The following is a 17,331-nucleotide window of genomic DNA, read 5'->3' as shown; positions in this document are numbered from 1 at the left end:
AATCTGATTGGCTAAGAAAATAAAAAGGATCAATCAAGTCACTTACACGAAGTAGCCAGTGGAAAAAAGAGTCAAGATGGCGACTGCAAAGCTACAATATGAACACATGGAGCCTTCTTCTAGTGTGAAACCTTTTGTCGGTTAGTCTTTCGGAAAATTGTTCTTTTATAACATTTAGTGACTGCAGAAAAAAATGTCGACTTACTTTCGTTTAGTTTTAACCGCGCCAAGCAAGCGCAACCACAAACATAGCAGTGTCACCACAACAAAGTTCTTTCTTGGGTGAATTCTACTTGTTATTTCCTAAATATGCCTCTAGGTGTGCTTAAACTTAACATTTCTGTTAATTTTGACCAGCTCTGTGAAAAGCAGTGTATACTTTTTGTGCTACTCTTAATATATTGGGATAACAACAATAATGTTGTTGTTGTTATCCCGTTTAACTTTAAGAGCTACCATGTGTTTACTTTGTTGGGAGAAAATATATATACATATACATATCTATCTATCTATCTATCTATCTATCTATCTATCTATCTATCTATCTATCTATCTATCTATCTATCTATCTATCTATCTATCTATCTATCTATCTATCTATCTATCTATCTATCTATCTATCTATCTATCTATCTATCTATCTATCTATCTATCTATCTATCTATCTATCTATCTATCTATCTATCTATCTATCTATCTATCTATCTATCTATCTATCTATCTATCTATCTATCTATCTATCTATCTATCTATCTATATATATTGGGATAACAACAATAATGTTTTTGTTGTTACCCCATTTAACTTTAAGAGCTACCATGTGTTTACTTTGTTGGGAGAAAATATATTTCCTCTGCAGTCTCTATCTTTTTCTTACTTTCTGCATCAGCACTTTTTCCTGCTTGATCCTTCTTTTGTGTTGTATTTGACTCTCATACAAAAAAGATGGGGTGCTCATTGGAAATTTTGAAAAGACCCCCTAAGAGGTACCAAGATCCGGTTTTGTGGGGGTGGCTCGCAATTTTTTTCTACCCTAAGAGGTACCAATTCTCACACAACACATAATCGCCTGATAAAGCTTTTTCGGCTCAGTATCCTAAAAGGTACCACAAAAGCTGCCATTGTGCACCTTTTGAGGCTAAACAATCTAAGAGGTACCAAAATGGCATTTTTAACCCCTTAAAGGTAGGACGAGCACCCCTGTCATTTTATATGACAGTTTCTCCCAGGGATTCACACCCATGACCTTCTAGTCCAGTTCTGGCCCTCTGTCTGTCAGACAATGCTACGGGTGGGCTCTGTAACCACTGAGCTACAGAGAGACTCTTGGTGAACCAGGCCATTACTAGGTTCATATTTGACGTGCATCCTACTAACTGCTAGGATCAGCAATGTCCAGAGCATCATGATTGTGTCTAGTAAAAGAAACCTGATAAATATGCAGATCAGGGAATTTTGGTCATGGGTTCGAATCCTGTCAGGGACTCGGATTTTTCTTTGTCCCATGCTTGTGGCAACATTTCTTCGTAATCATAGTCTTAACTTTATTTCTTTGCTTTAAAAGACTAGTACCTAAATTCAAAGCACCATTACTGGCCAGGGTCTTAGAACTATATTTTGCAATTCAACCAATAACATTGCTGCTGTCCATTCTGCAGTCCATTTCACCAATGCTGCCTTGAAACAAAACATAGGTGATAAAAAAATACGATTTGGTTGTTACCAGTGGGCAGACAAGGCAGATCAAAGGAAGAAGCAAAGACGAACTGTGGTAAACTTTTGAAAATATTACATTATAAATTTTGTAGTATGTTGCTTATTTTAATTGAAGGGGTGAGTGCAAAACCATGCTAAGTGACGATTTGGGTGAAAGAAAAAATTTCACAAAAGGGCTTGAATTTTTGCATGTGGTCTTCAATGTAATAGAAAAATGCGGCCCTGTATTTTTGTTGCTGGTTTTTGCTTCGTTTTCGAGTTATAACGTATGCAAAAATACTTGGCTTTTCCTAGCCATGTCTTTAGGAGTTTATTTGTTGAATAGCAAACAGGCAGACTGTTTATAGTGTATGAGGTCAAAATCAAATCTCACAGCATATATAGAGCGGAAATCTGGGAACAGATTGTTTGCATCGGTTATTGTGATGTCAACACAACATGTGAATTGATCGAGTATGAAACGAAATACATCAAACAAAAAAGAGATGTGCCGCATTAGAGCTCTGTCAACTAATATCTTAAGCACATACCTGCCTGGTGGTTGAGAGGCATCATAAAGTCTCGATAAACCCGTAAGTCATCAGCACGTTTTAAAGAATCAAAACATCCTTGCTGTCACGTGTTAACGTGAAATCAACATTTTAACCTAGTTAGACCTGAAATCAACATCATTGAGCTTATGCGCTGCGTGAAATCAACATTTTGTTGGTTTCTAGGTGAAACCAACATCCTTGCCGTCACGTGTTATCGTGAAATCAACATTTTAACCTATTTAGACCTGAAATCAACATCATTGAGCTTATGCGCTGCATGAAATCGACATTTTGCTGGTTTCTAGGTGAAACCAACATCCTTGCCATCATGCGTTAACGTGAAATCAACATTTAAACCTTTTTTGACCTAAAATTAACATTTTTGAGCTTATATGTTGCGTGAAATTGACATTTTGCTGCTTTCTAAGTGAAATCAAAGTCCTTGCGGTCGCGGCGGGCCGATCCTTTGTTATAGTAAACTGAGGTGAGACTTCGACTTATAACAAAGGCTTGGCTTGGCTAGGCTATTATAACAAAGGATCGGCTCTGTTTATCATAACAAAGGCCCGGCTTTGTTTATTTGAAGGCCTCAGCGGGAAAAGGACGTTACTTAGCATGGTTTTGCACTCACCCCTTTAATTTTATTATTAGACACAAGCTGGAGGGATTGATGTAGTCAAATTTTTGGACCTCTTGATTTTAATAATGCTTTACTCTGATATTGAGCATTTGGTTATCTTTTAGATTGCAGAAACAGAAGAAATGGAATATATTGGTCAAAACTTTGGACAATTTTCCAGATCTAGTGGTTTGTGCAAGTAAGTTCATATATTGATTTTGTTACCTGTTTGTTTCCAGTAACATTCCAGTAAATTATTTGTAAAGAAGTAGACTGCGAGCAGCCTGCTTTATGCTGTAAAATCTGGGGGGAAGAATGTAAAAACTGAGTGAAAGGACATAACATGTTAGGACCAAGTGGCATTAAACCACAAGATGTAGTTAGCATGGTGTCAGAAGACGAGCGAAAGAGAAAGCATTCAACTTGTTTTTTGATACTGAACAATAGTATTGAAGCCCTTTGACAGTTTGCCGTTGTGATACCTCCCACCTTTTTTAACATGATTCTCCAACAAATGCTACTTTACCTGATTAAATTCAAGTAAGTGTCATTCTGTTATAAGATTAACAAAGTTAATATGTGTTCCAGGTACGTCCTTGGTGTTTATGATAAGAAAACAGAGGTCATGAAGATGTATGATACAGAGATGATCACTCTTCAACCACAAATCCTTGGTAATGATTTAATGAACTCCTTATGTTCAATTTGTTTCTGATCTGCGCTGTTCATGTTTATCCTCTGGACATCTTCGACTCCCATTTATCTTTCATGGGTGGACATCTCTAGTACCTCCCATAAAAATACAACTCCTCTAGTACGCGGCTACATCTAAAAGGCTGCAGACACCTCCTACGAGGAGAAACCTCTCATAAGCAGATGTTTCACATTAATGGATGATAGTAGCAGCAGCAGTAGTTACTGTAGTGAGAAAACTTCATTTTAATATAATTGTTTTTCCATTCAAGTCAGGGGCTGATCCAGAAAATTCAGACAGAGGGGGCTGAAGAAATTGCAGCGGGGTAAAGGCCACTCCTCCCCCCAATCCAATGAAAAATGTTTTTCTAAAGACAGTTGGTCAATTTTTTTGGATTATACAACAAAAAAGGGGGCATTTCCTTAGCACCCTCCTTAATCCTCCCCTACAGATAAACTTTACAATTCTTATTAAATGAGATAAACACACCAGCTACATGTATACTCCCTCACAACCTAATGTCTAGTAATAAAATTAATAAATTCATCTGCTTTCCAAGGATGCTGGGCAAATATCTGAAAATTACTAAATGAGCTCCCTTTGGAAAGTCTCATGTTTTGGGTGTATCCTTTAATCAGACAGCTCCCAATTAAGCAAACACCTCTAATAAGGATGTGCCTCTCCTACACCGTAAATGGTAATCTTCAGTAACCAGATACAGTACCATGATCCTTACTTTGATATCTCCAATCAGTGGACACCTTTATTAAGAAGTCACCCTCCAGGAACAAACATTTCCCATAACTAGCTGACCAGTGACTTAGTGGCAGACACTTGCATATAGACACTGCTGCTCAAACAATTATTGGTAAGCAATGATTTGAAGTGAACACGTGCATTGTAAAATGCTTATTTAATTCTGTATCTGTTCACAAGGTACTGCTGGAGCAAACCAGGAAGAGGATGCTCCAGATAGTAAACTAGATCTTTCTTTCATGGAAAAGGTAATTAATAAATATCTGTTTTAACTTGAAAACTCTGGGTGGGTTAACTTTGTGACCTTTGTATTTTGATGTTGAAATCGAGCACAAAGAATAATCTCCCACTTATTCAGTGCTGTTATAGCCTGGATAGGAATTCAAGATCCAAGAGTTTGGTACTAGTGATCTGAACAAAGGACACTGATAACTGTTTTGTTTTGACTATTCTGGAGGCAACAGTACAAAGTTCCTTCTTCCACCAGGTATTAATTTTTTGCCAAAAAAGTACCTTTCTCACACACTGCTGGGAGCCATGCCAAGCCAAACCACACAGCCTGACCTTTGTTAACATAAGAACATAATAGTCTTACAATGACACAAAAAAGTGGCTAGAGAATAATTTCACCTCAACTTAACACATTCTACAAGTACTTCATGGGTGGGTGAGTGGGTGGGGCATGTTGGGCAATGGCGGATGGCAAAACAAAAACTGAAATCTACACAAGCCACGTGACCTGAAACCCCCTGCACACCTGTACCCAGACTCTCAGCCGTGTGTGAGGAAAAACGTTTTCTGCTTCTTTCGTTCCTCAGCCAGCAGAAAACCACACTTTACAGGAACTTTACAAATTAAGCAACTGGTTTTTTCCACAATGATAGTGTGTGTTTTTGTTATTGAATAAAAGGAAAAGGGGTTGATTTAAAGTTACTGTTAGCAGTAGTTTTACATTCCAAACCGAAGATGCAAGACATCGAGATAGGTGTTGTCAGGTGGTTCATGCATGTACACACCCATCACTGTCATGTTATTTTCAGAATGACCTTCTTACAGAAGCCTTTGGCAGCAATAGGAAGAAGCGAGCCATGGCTTCTCGACACCGGAATAAAGTTGACAAAAATGAGCTAAATGAAACAGTTTCAGATGTTTTAGAATCACTAGCCAAGGGACCAATGGATACTACAGGTTTGCTGAATTATGTTTATTTAATGTTGTATTTAAACCTAAAGCTGTCACTCTGGCCCCAGTAGTTTGAAGCTCGGATAATGCTATCCACCAGATAAATCACTATCCACTGGATAAGTGTTAACAAAACAAACCACGCTATCCCCTGGCTAGTGATTTATGCAATGGATAGCGTTATCCACCTTTTGAACAACCCGGACCTAGAAAGCAGTGTGCGTCCTTTGTAAAGACTAAACATGTTTAAAGAAGGCTAAAGTAAATTGCAGTTTTTTTTTTATTGGCTTGAACAGAATTTAAATAATAGAAATATAACTTACGCAGGGCCCTTGTTGATACCAGCCAATGACTGATGGGGCCACCCTGTGTAAATAAGTTTGATTCAACTTGACTTAAATTTCAGTGTCAAAGTTGTTCCAAGCTGTGAATTGGAAATAGACTACCTCAATTACAGTTCAACAGGCACACTTGCCACGAAGGGTAGAAAATGTGTCTGTTTTAGCCTTCACATTATGTCCAAGTTAATTTTTGTGACGTAAAATGCATCAACAGTATTTATTTTCTCTTGCATTCAATCTTTCAGCAACAGTGTAAGTCATGATCATATTTTTGACACCATGTTTTGATTCATTGCAGATGGTGGGGATGAACAGCATCCATACCTTCCACCATTTAATATCAATGCTATCACAGCCACTGACGTTTATAAACTGGACGATAGTATCCTTTTGAGCACGATCAGTCAGGTCGAAAAAAACAAACTTGCTGAAGCTATGTTAGTACTGTGAGGAATAGTAAGACTGCCGGTACTTAATTTTTCCTTGTCTTATGATGTCCTGTCAGAACACTCCTTGACTCACTGAAGTCATTACTCCTTTGGAATACGAAGCTTTACAGCCAGCATCTCTTGAAATCAAGAATGCAAATAAGCAGAAGATAAATGAATGGAGAAAGAAAGAGAGGTTGTGAACTAGCAAATATATATTTATCTTGTTGTGTCTTGTTGGTTAAGTCTGCATATGTGCCAAGTGGCCCATCAGGCCTGTGCTCATCTCCAGTTTCTATAGCATGAAGCAACTAGGAGTATTTCTACTCTCCTTAGATAGGATGCTAGTCCATCGCAGGGTTACCCCCAGCATTAAATTCACCAGTACCCACCTTGGTTTAGTGAAGCATTTTGAGTGTGAAGTGTTTTGCCCAAGAACACCACACAATGTCCCTGGCCTGGGCTTGATTCCAGACCACTTCATCCGGAGACGAGCACGCTAACCATGAGGCCACAGCACCTCTGTGCCTCCATTTTGGTGAAAGAAATTTTTTTAAAATCTAATTGTTTACCATTGTTGAGTACGTAATATATATTGGGCAATCTGTTTGGAAAAGGGAGGAATTTGCTGAAACTTGCATTATGATAACTTGACTGGTTAGAATCCTGGGGCTGGTGGGAATAGGCCATTAGGTCAATTTCTTTGACCTTACAAGGAGGTCAAGGTGAAAGTGTTTTGTGATGAAAAGTTTAGAAATTTCACCTTCAGTAGTCACCCTGAAACACTCTGGACAGATACCTCTTTGTAATTTCTACATTATGGCACTGCTAACTGTTTCTGGTGCAACAGTTTTAAATAAGAATCCAATTCTCAAATTGTAACATTTTGTGAGCATGCTGAATTGATTCTGCAACCCCAAAGTATCAGCTCCCCCGCCCCAAACAATTCTGGATCTTTGCATGTCCAGTGAGTCTACGGTGTGGTGTGGCAAATAATTGTTGGAGGCAAGCTGCTGGCACATTTTGACAGGGCTGTATATTTACATAATTTGCATAAACTATAGCTAAATGCATAACACAGACTCTGTATAAATCTAAATTAATCCCTTACTATGCAATTTTTTAGGTTTCCAGAATATGTTTTACAGCATTTAGATAGGATGTCAGTGAACTCGTCACAGGGACTTCATCAGTCATGCTGTTGTCTTCTTTATTTATCTTACATGATGACAATGTATGGTCTTACTAATAAGGACTTGAAAAAGAAAGGTAAGTAAACAAACAAACAACCAAACAGGGAATGGCTTTGGTGTGTATTCAATGAACAGGAGGTTTGTTAAGGTGGCTCGATTGGATTTTTCAATAGTGACACCTTCTAACTTTAAATATAAACCACAACTCAGTAAAACATAATACAGGAGATTGATATCCACACTCTTGCTAGGGATAGACCAAAGTTTTGAGTGCAATGTATTTTATCAAGATCAGAGTTACCATAGCAATGCAATGACGTCATTGCTGTTTTAACTCGCGGTCGATTTTCTTGAAATCTAGAGGCTTCCTTTCTAAACTGTCTACTGTACTGGTAGTTTAGATAGTGTGCGTGATGTGTAACCTGATGTGTAGCGAATAATGATGTGCTATCCAACATTAGTATCACCCAACTAGTGGACTAATGCAAATCCTGCATTTTGATTGGCTACGCTACTAGGGGACTATTAGTAATAGTCATCGAGTAGCGAAATTGGCGCCATCGAGCGTGACGCTTTCTTTCGTTTTATTCCCAAATAAATATTTCTTCAACTTGCATTTGCTAGCTTTATTATTACCTTTTCTGTCCGACTAGTTGGGTGATACTAAAACAATAATTAGACCCTTCGCCCTCAAGGGCCACGGGTCTAATTGTTAAGTATGTATCCACTTAAATATCATGAATTATGTATACAATGTGCCTGGTTTGGATTTGATCTCTGCTATTTTGATTTCCAGATCCTTTGCCTAGAATGCCAAGGGTAATAAAGGAACGATTGCTGTCAATGTTTTCTTTGGAAAAAGAAGAAGCTAGGTAATACAGTGAAACCTGTATTAAGGGGACCCCATATTAAGTGGACTCACTCTTTTAAGTGGATAGCAGCCTGAGTCCCAAAATTTTCTTCCCACATTAATTATTATTTTATTGTAAAATAAACCTGCATTCAGTGGGTACCTCTGTTAAGCAGACGCAGACACCAATATTAAGCCATTTTGTTGCACAAATAAGCAGACACTTCAAGGGCTTTTAACTTCTAAAAGCTCAGCTCTGACACATTTACCCGAAACGCTTTGTTATTCATGCAAGTAAACCGAAACGGCCTTCTCAACAAACGCCTGCAACTGCACTGGATGACAAAAAAGGTTTCTGCATTTTACCATATGTCAAGGGCACTATGGAACTGATTTAAAGAATCCTAAGCAATTACAATATCAAAGTTGCTTTAAAACCACACCATACCATGGGCAATTTATTTCCCAAACTAAAAGACCCAATCCCGAAAGATCAGACTCGTGGTGCAATTTATTCAATTCCCTGTCAAGGTTTTGACAAAAGCTACATCAGGGAAACGAAACGAAAATTTTCCACCCGGCACAGAGAACATCAAAAAGCGGTTGTAAACAAACACTCGCACAAGTCAGCTTTAGCATAACATTGTTTACACTCTGGCCACACCATCTCCTGGGAATCTTCAAAGAATTTATGTACAAGCACAAATTGGCGCAACAGACGTATTTTAGAAGCATGGGAAATTAACACTTGTAGGAATCCGCTGAACCGCGGTGATGGCATGCATTTACTGCACGAATTTTTAAATTTAGCCCTAAGGGACAGGACATAATTAGCTCCGATTTGCTGATTTGCATAGTATAAGAACGTTCCTTTTTACAAATTCCTTGTCACTTTCCCCTGATGAAGGCTGAAGTTTTAGCCGAAATGTTGGGACTTTCACAAAAATTTTTACTAACATTTTTACATTTTTAAACCAGAGTAACGTTTTTCAATCATGTACATTTAACATTGTTTAGCGATGTCGTTTTTAGGCTAAGTATAGATTATTCCAGATTGTTGCATTGACTGACTGGACAGTGTGCTATGAGCAGTCTTTGATCTTACACTGTGTTACACTGAGTTACAAAATGGTTAATATATAACTATTACTGCACAATACATTAGAACCTGCTTAGAGTGGACACCCTGTATTAGGCAGACATTAGCGAGGGTCCCAAGGGTGTCTGCTTAATACAGGTTCACAGTAGTCTCATAGTATGCAAATAATCTTGTATTAATTATTATATTAAATAATAACTATAATAAATTTTTATGTTGCTTTTTCTATCAGATCGAGTGCTTTACAAAACTGAAAATAGTCATTTGAGCACTGAGTTTACAGTTAAAACTAATGAAACAAGTGATTCAATTATAACCACAATTATCTGTTGAGTGAGGTGTGACTGAAGTTTGGTGACCAGGTTTTACATTAAAATCGTGTTGTTATCATAGGCAACTGCCTCCATCTTCAGTGGCAACTTGATGGCCTTTTGATGTCATTAGCAGCAAAGCTCACAAAATTGTAGGTGACACAGGGCTGTTGATATTGTCACCATTGGAAACAAGGGAAGTTGCCTGTGACAACACTGTAATTTTAAGGCCAAACCTTCATCATCAAAGCTCCTTCATACCATTCTCAACTGATAATTGTAGTAAGTGTTCACACGTTCAAATAGAGGCTAATGGAAATGTGAGTTTGGTGAGTACAATATGTGGGTTTGTAAACACCAGCTGCAAGAAAGTCTTTACATAGATACTTTTTAGCTGTTATAAAATAAAGGTAAACAATGATGACATATCAAAATCATAACCGCATTTAACTTCATGCAAGAAATGTGTTTCTTTCCTACAGGGAGGTTCCCCGGAGACTGAAGGATAAACTTGTGTCATACATATTAGTGCTGGCCTTGATGATTGATGAATTTTCGCTGGATTGCACAGTTATAGTGAGAGATCTTAAATTGCCCATGCCAAGGTACGGAAAAATAATTTGCTTTACTTACGACTAACATCACATGTTAATTTCATTGTGTGGACTGCTAACTATCCCAACTACAAATACTAGAAAATCACTGGGCAACTTTATAATTATTATTAACCCTGATGTCTCATACTTTTTCTTGTTTTTGAGTCAGATACCCTCGCTGGACCATGTGTCTCTTCACTTTTGAGACTTGTCATTTAAATAACATATTTTATGGTTTCCACTGTACACTTCAGATAAACCTTTAAGTGATCTAAGGTATTGCTTTCCTCCCAAGGCTTTTTTTGTTGGCCATTGTCATATTAAAATAATCATTTTAAGCTGCAAGTATAACCCATTATGTAAAATTGAATACTGATATGATCAGACGAGTACCATTTTCAACAAAAAATGTTTCAACACAGTTTTCAGATTGTGGTCAACCTATTACTAAACTTTAATCTCATGGAATGTTCCTGGTGATGCTTCTTTAAATAACAGTAACAGATGGACTGGGGGGGGGGGGGTCAGTGTCAGTGTTGTACTATTTAGGGACATATGGTGTGAAACAGCCATAATGAGATTTCAGGACTCCATTAAAACTAGCTATGCTAAATTGGATGCCCCAGAATAAATAGATGTTAAATTAGATTATTCGCTCTTGATTTATCTTCACAATAGAAATCTCAAGCTCATAATTTAATTGTTAAATGAAATTAACCCCTAGTCTTGAGTTGCTGAACATGTTGTCTATTTCACAGGTTGATCAAACATCTGAGAGCCGTTGGTTGTGTTATAACATCATCAAATGTACAGAGAAAGCGCAAACTTGAGGACAGCAATGGCATTTCATCAAAAACTGCAGTTCTTCAAGTTCCACTACCTCCTAATTTTCTAGGCCACAATTTACATGGGAAATGAATGCCCCTAAATATTGAATTTTGATCATGGAGTGCACGAAAATTGTGTTAGGATTCTGATCTTTGCAGTGTTGGTGGTTTTTGTTTTCAAGATTATAGATTTTCCTTCATGAGCTTATTACAAAATTAAAATGATAAATAGTATATTAATTACTGTATTAGTTCTACTTCGGCCAAAGTCCAGTCCCACCATGTTGCCCTCATAAAAATTTCAACGAACCTCTCTCATGGTGATCTAAGAAAGTATATGGAACATAAAACCAAACAAACCACCCATGCCAAGATGATAACCAGTTTATTTACAAAAAATGTTATTTAATCTGACATCTTCGTTGGATAATGTTATAAGCAATAACAAAGACAATTTATCATTAAACTAAGTTTTACAGATTGAAACAGTTACAATAGTTGGTTGCTTGAATATTACAATAGAGTTTTATGGTGCCAAAAAAAAATCCAGTTATTTATCAATTTACAGTTGATAAAGGTAAATAAATATTAGTTATGCAACATTTTTGAGTGGTATATCATGAATATCCCACAAGTCACTTGTACTTTCTTGGTATACACACAAGCCTTTTGGTGAGTGAGGATACCAAGAAAATACAAGTGACGAGGAATATCCCATGTTATACCAGGAGAGAGCGTTGCATAACCATTTTATACCATGCCATAGAAAATACAGTGGCCAACACAACCAATGCGACGGATGCATGGCACACAATGGGTAGGTTGAGTGTCATACCATCGAATAAACAACGGCTTTCCTGTATTTTGATTGGCTGTATTTTCTATGGCATGGTATAAACAGCTGTAGGGAGTTTGTGAGTTTGTTTGAAATTCACAAGCTTGATACCATTATCAACTGCAAGTTGATAAAGATAAACGTTTCATTTGCCACATACAAAGCCCAGCCCTATCTTTGTTCATTTACCAACACCCATGTCTAATGTTATTAGTTTTCTCTACATAATTTATCAATACCTTGTCAAGCAGGGGAACAGGGTGGGGAAGTATTATTAGAAAGGACTATTAGAAAGTCCAGATGGGTGTCACCTGTTTAGGTATAAATCAGTCAGTGTTTACAGATTAATATTCCCCCCCTGCAGAGTTAACAGTCATGGATACTTTACTATTTGTCAAGTCTACAATAATGATTGATTTTCCTAGGACTACCACAGCTGGTCATTTCACAAGAGGGCACACTCTGTCACCATCTTCTGAACAAGTCATTTCTTTGTATTTTTTAACTTCCTCCATGTATGCTTTCCACGCAGATGACTTGCTCTCAGCCTGGCAGGAAAATAAAGTAAGAGACAGCTGATAACACAAAATAGCTCCTAACAATATCCAGCAAGCCTCCGGACTGTATCTTCCCATGAAAGGACAAAAGGGGTAGCAGAGAGACGGGCAGAAAGTCCAAGAACTCTGAATTGTAGTTCCAGCAAATAAATTGTTTTGGCCTTAAAATATGGTTCACAATTCCTCAAACAGCATATTTTTATCAATGGGCCATTCCCTCTATAACACTTGTACGCAGGGAACCATGGTAGTGGTATTCATCTCGCGGACAATTTCTTTGAGACATTGCATACAACTACCATGATTCCCTGCATGTATGTTTCATGGAAGGAATGGGGTGTAAGTTTGCCAATTCTGTTAAGGCAGGCCACAATGGCCTGCCTTAACAGAATAGACCATTTTACAGTTGTCTGCTTTGTGACCTGGCCTTTGGATGACAGCAAGGCTGGAGTTGACCTTGTTTTGATACAGACCTCACTGCTTTTGTCATGTAAATGCACCTAGTTAGCATCAGAGCAACTTGTTTTACACAACAAAAGCAGTGAGGTCTGTATCAAAACAAAGTCAGCTCCAGCCTCGCTGCCATCCAAAGGCCAGGTCACTGAGCAGACAACTGTAAAATGGTCTATTGGAGCAACCAGCTGGAGCAAGTTGCCACAGTGTCAGGTAAGTCTGTTGTGAAAAGGAAGCAAAATTTGCTGAGCAAAAGAATGTTGCCATCATCCAATAGCTGTTATTGCAGTTGAGTCTGCAGTCAAATATTCTTTTGTTAACAAGGGATGCGAACAAAGCAAAAGGGTCAACACAAAGGAGAATTGACCCTTTTGCCTCATTTGTATATCAAACTGCCATAACAGCTATTGCTTGGTTATTGCATAGACTTTGAAAATGCTTCTTAGTTCTAAGAATTTGGAGATATATTGAGACTATTTTTCTAGGTTTATGACTTGTCTGCTTTTGATATATTTTGATCTATCAAAGAGGGACATTTTACCTCTTCCTCTGCCTTTTTTGCTGCTTCAGCGGCTTCTTTCTCTTTCTTCTTTTTCTTTGCGTGCATTTGACGTGTGGCGCCACCCATCTTTCCAACAGCAAATGACCTCTTTCCCTAGATTTATTAGATTAATACTAACACCATAAGAAAACATCAAGCTCACAGAGCTGGTAAATGCCTCTTGAAATGCTTTAACTCACTGCCTGATTGTGATCATTAACAATATTGCAAATTAAATATGAAGTTTGATTACTTCACGAAATACACGTTATTCTCATATGTTGATTAATCTAGTATTTTCACCAAAAATGTGTATAGTACTCAATTCAGTCATTTTCATGCAAAAATACAAAAAGTAAGAATTTCCACGCGGACATTTAAAAGTAGGACTTCATTCGTAAAAGATAAAATGGATAACAGCAGATTTTTAACCATTATAAAGACAAAACACAAGTTAATTGAAAAAAAAAGAACCATTTCGATGCAAACCCTCAAGACTCATCCTTTTGGTGAAAAACCTATCGTTAGGTCTTAATCGATTGAGCTCATTTTGAATTTCAAAGCCATGTGCCCGTCTTAATAATTTTTCTTACAGTACACCGGCTCTGAAGTTCTCCCAAAGTGGTAAAACCCTAGAATTCTTTCTTCACTTAACCAGACCTGCTGTGGTAATGAAACTGAAGGTCCAGGAACCTTTCCCTCACTAAGTTTCTCTTGGCAGGAGCCTTCATCGACTTCCTTTCCAGCTTTCTCTTCCCGATCCACAGTTTGCTCGACCGTACTTTCGGTTTTTGGTTGCAATATTTGGGATTCCGCTTCCATTCGCTTTTTGAAAAGTTCCAGAAAGCTGCCGTCGTTCGCAAATGTATTCATCGCGATTGCAGCACCCCGATTTTGTCCCTCTGTACTTGTAGTACTCGATGATGAACTCGCGTGTTTCTTCGCAGGATTCCGCGCGGAGGCCATTTTTTCGACTGAATTGAATAACGCTAAGACTTCTGGGACTTCTAAATTTTTACAACAGCGAGAGGTATTGGCACGAGTGTTTCCCCTCGGGTCGTCACGCAATGCTTCTTTTGCGTGACAACTCATAGCTGACGACCCCAAACAACAGCCGTGGCTGCGACTATCGCGGTTATAGCTCCTCTACCTCGCTTTCTTCGCACACAAGTTTTGAGCACCGCAAATATTCTTCTCTCCGAAATCGACTTTCGCGGCTCCACGCGTTCCAGCCACCTGCTTGACTACATAGAATTTTTCCTTTCGCGCGTACTGATGCAAAAACTCATGGGACGGTCTGTCAGCTCCCTTCTACCTTTCTTTTTTACCCGTAGTGGATGTGGTTCTTGCGCAATTAGTTTTTGCACCAGTCAACGCTTACGCGTCGCGCAAGCGAGGTACAATCTTTGCCCATGCGCCTATGTACACTACATATACCCGTCATCCAGTCCGCTCGTGCAGAAACTTGATGAACATCAAAGACCCTAGGCTCGATTACCAACCGCTGTTTTGGAACGTAGTAACCTAATTAACTTAGTGTTAGCTCGGTGACATCCTCTGTAAATATTGTTATTATAACAGGAGCCATAATCGGGGACGGAGACCGTAAGCGCGCGCCATTTCTAGTATTGGGGTTGTCCCCACGATATGGGACAATAATTCTATTTTTAGTTAACAATTATAACATAACTAAAGCAAAGCGCGCGCTCTGATTAGTTAATTTAGCGTCTACTATTTGCCCATAGGTGTACGCTGCTGACGTGTGTGCTAATGTTCACAAAGCAAATCTTTTGACAGACATTGTTTCCAAAGTAATGGCCGACGTCCTTCTCCGAGAAATGCGAAACTGTCTTCACAGTTGTGTGAAGATGAAACTTTATCGAGTTACTGGTGTGCAGTCGGTTGTCATGAATGAATTTTCGCGCGCTTGTTTTCTCTTGTCATGTAAGACTACATTGTTTTGTGATGAAGCTCAATAAAAAGACTTCTGTTGTTCCAATGTTTCAATGTTATGTTATAAAACAAATGGTAAACGCCGTAGCGTGTACTATTGAGTTATGGATGCACTTGGGAGGTTTGCTAAGCACTCAAGAAGCTAGAGTCGCACTCAGCATATCGCCTCGTGCGACTCTTACGCTTCTTTCGAGCGTACTCTATAGTTTTTTTACAAATATGTTTAAGATTGATAAATGTTTGAGAACATATTAAAAGCTAAGCTGAAAATAGGTGAATAAAGCAGAAATAATCAGCAAAGTTACGATGACGCTTTCTTTAATCAACTTGGAATAACGATTTCGATTTAGTTGATCGAGTTATCAAAACTCCTTGTCTATTTTCATTTTCGCAGTGTAAAACTTCACTATGCTTATGTTGAAGAAACACACATGATGTTAGTAGCCTTTTTGCGTTCGTGAAATTTGTCACAGCATCTCAGCACAAAAGATAACGAAAGAAATCTTTGTCAAGATTTGTTGACAATTGAAAACACCGACTCCGACTTGAAAGTGCACGAACTGCACTATGCAAATGAGCTAATTGTACGCGTCAGACTTTCCTTTCAAAAACTTTTGCAAACTCACCAAACAAGCAGAAACAACAAGAAACCGTGAAAACAGGTTTTGGTTATGATGAACCATTGTCTGAGAAATTCACAAATTAACTCGATACCAGAGTAGAGAGTTTTCTTGCTATATTCTTAAGTCAGAACAAACGCAAAAGCATACGCGTTAGCTTACAACTAGCGTGAGCAGATCTTATTATTCATTCCCAGCGCGAGATTGAAGTCTTGTTTTCGACCCCGAAAAACCCACCTTTTCCGCTAGCTCAGAGCATAAAACTACATATAAGCGCCCTGGTTCGTATTCCCTGCCTTATTCCCTGCCATCGCTGTGAAAAATACGCAAGAGGATCTCTCAACTCTCACCATTTGATCACGCAACGCGACAACATCCACGCGAGAGCCCCCGACATGTGCGTGAATCCGCGCGGATATATGACGTCAGGATGGCGCAATTTGTTCTAAAAATAGAAAAATTGTTCCATATCATAGGTGCGCGCGAATCCCGAGACTTAAGGTCTCCGTCCCCGATTATGGCTCCTGATTATAATTATCATCATCATTATCATTACATTATCATTATCATTATCATTATCATTATCGTCATCGTCATCGTTATTGTTATCGTTGTCGTTGTCATTGTCATTCGAGAGAGCAGCGAAAAACGGAGGACCCTGCTCAGGTTGCCCGTTGGATCTCAGAGGAATAGAACTGGTAATCACAGTAAAATAAGACTTCTGTTAGCAAATCGAACAGTCCCCAGTGAGTGACCGGTCAAAAGTACAAAAGAGTGCTGTCCATTTGTAAAAATCTCCATCGCACCTACATTCCTTGCAAGAAAATCCAGACGTTTAATTTCAGACACTTTTTATCTCATTTGGTAAAATTTTGGACAGAAATTTCGGACACTTTGCTGAAACATAGCCAAAGTGAATTTACGTGTAAAAAACGCGAATTAGGTTAAAACATCAGCTGTGAAACCCGAGGAGAAAATCATACCGTTACATATCTCAAGCAGTGTTGCCTCAACCAGAGTTCCTTTCAAAAGGTAAATCAAGAGCTTTGGAGCTACGTTAAAGTTTACGACTGAACTGTAAATACTTCGGACGCTTTAGTTAAATTTCGGACTGTTTTATTTTCCGACACTTTTTGTCCGAAATTAAAATCGTCCGAAACTTTTTGCAAGTCATGTACAAGTTTTTGCGACAAATTGAATAAACTGGAACCTTCCACAGTATGAAAA

At 38.4% G+C, this 17,331-nt stretch overlaps 2 protein-coding genes across 2 annotated transcripts; one reads left to right on the top strand and one right to left on the bottom strand.

The window, feature by feature from the left end:
* The first annotated feature begins 42 nt into the window (after positions 1-42).
* On the top strand, positions 43-12,705 carry LOC110043058 (DNA-directed RNA polymerase I subunit RPA49-like). The gene is made up of 12 exons (XM_020748464.2): positions 43-140; positions 1,659-1,771; positions 2,994-3,067; positions 3,457-3,542; positions 4,499-4,566; positions 5,359-5,506; positions 6,140-6,223; positions 6,369-6,465; positions 7,396-7,538; positions 8,259-8,334; positions 10,205-10,327; positions 11,077-12,705. The coding sequence occupies exons 1-12, from the start codon at positions 77-79 to the stop codon at positions 11,234-11,236; spliced, it is 1,236 nt and encodes a 411-aa protein (XP_020604123.1). The 5' UTR covers positions 43-76; the 3' UTR covers positions 11,237-12,705.
* LOC110043061 (uncharacterized) lies at positions 11,512-14,510 on the bottom strand. Its single transcript, XM_020748466.2, has 3 exons — positions 14,192-14,510; positions 13,532-13,645; positions 11,512-12,528 (listed from the first exon to the last, which is right to left on the bottom strand). The coding sequence occupies exons 1-3, from the start codon at positions 14,495-14,497 to the stop codon at positions 12,421-12,423; spliced, it is 528 nt and encodes a 175-aa protein (XP_020604125.2). The 5' UTR covers positions 14,498-14,510; the 3' UTR covers positions 11,512-12,420.
* Positions 14,511-17,331: the final 2,821 nt, after the last annotated feature.

Source organism: Orbicella faveolata, unplaced genomic scaffold (genome assembly GCF_042242905.1).
Source record: "Orbicella faveolata isolate gen_17 unplaced genomic scaffold, um_ofav_v1 contig_35, whole genome shotgun sequence".
NCBI lineage: Eukaryota > Metazoa > Cnidaria > Anthozoa > Scleractinia > Merulinidae > Orbicella > Orbicella faveolata.
Note: the sequence above shows the minus strand (reverse complement) of the source record. Positions and strands in the feature narration are given on the sequence as shown.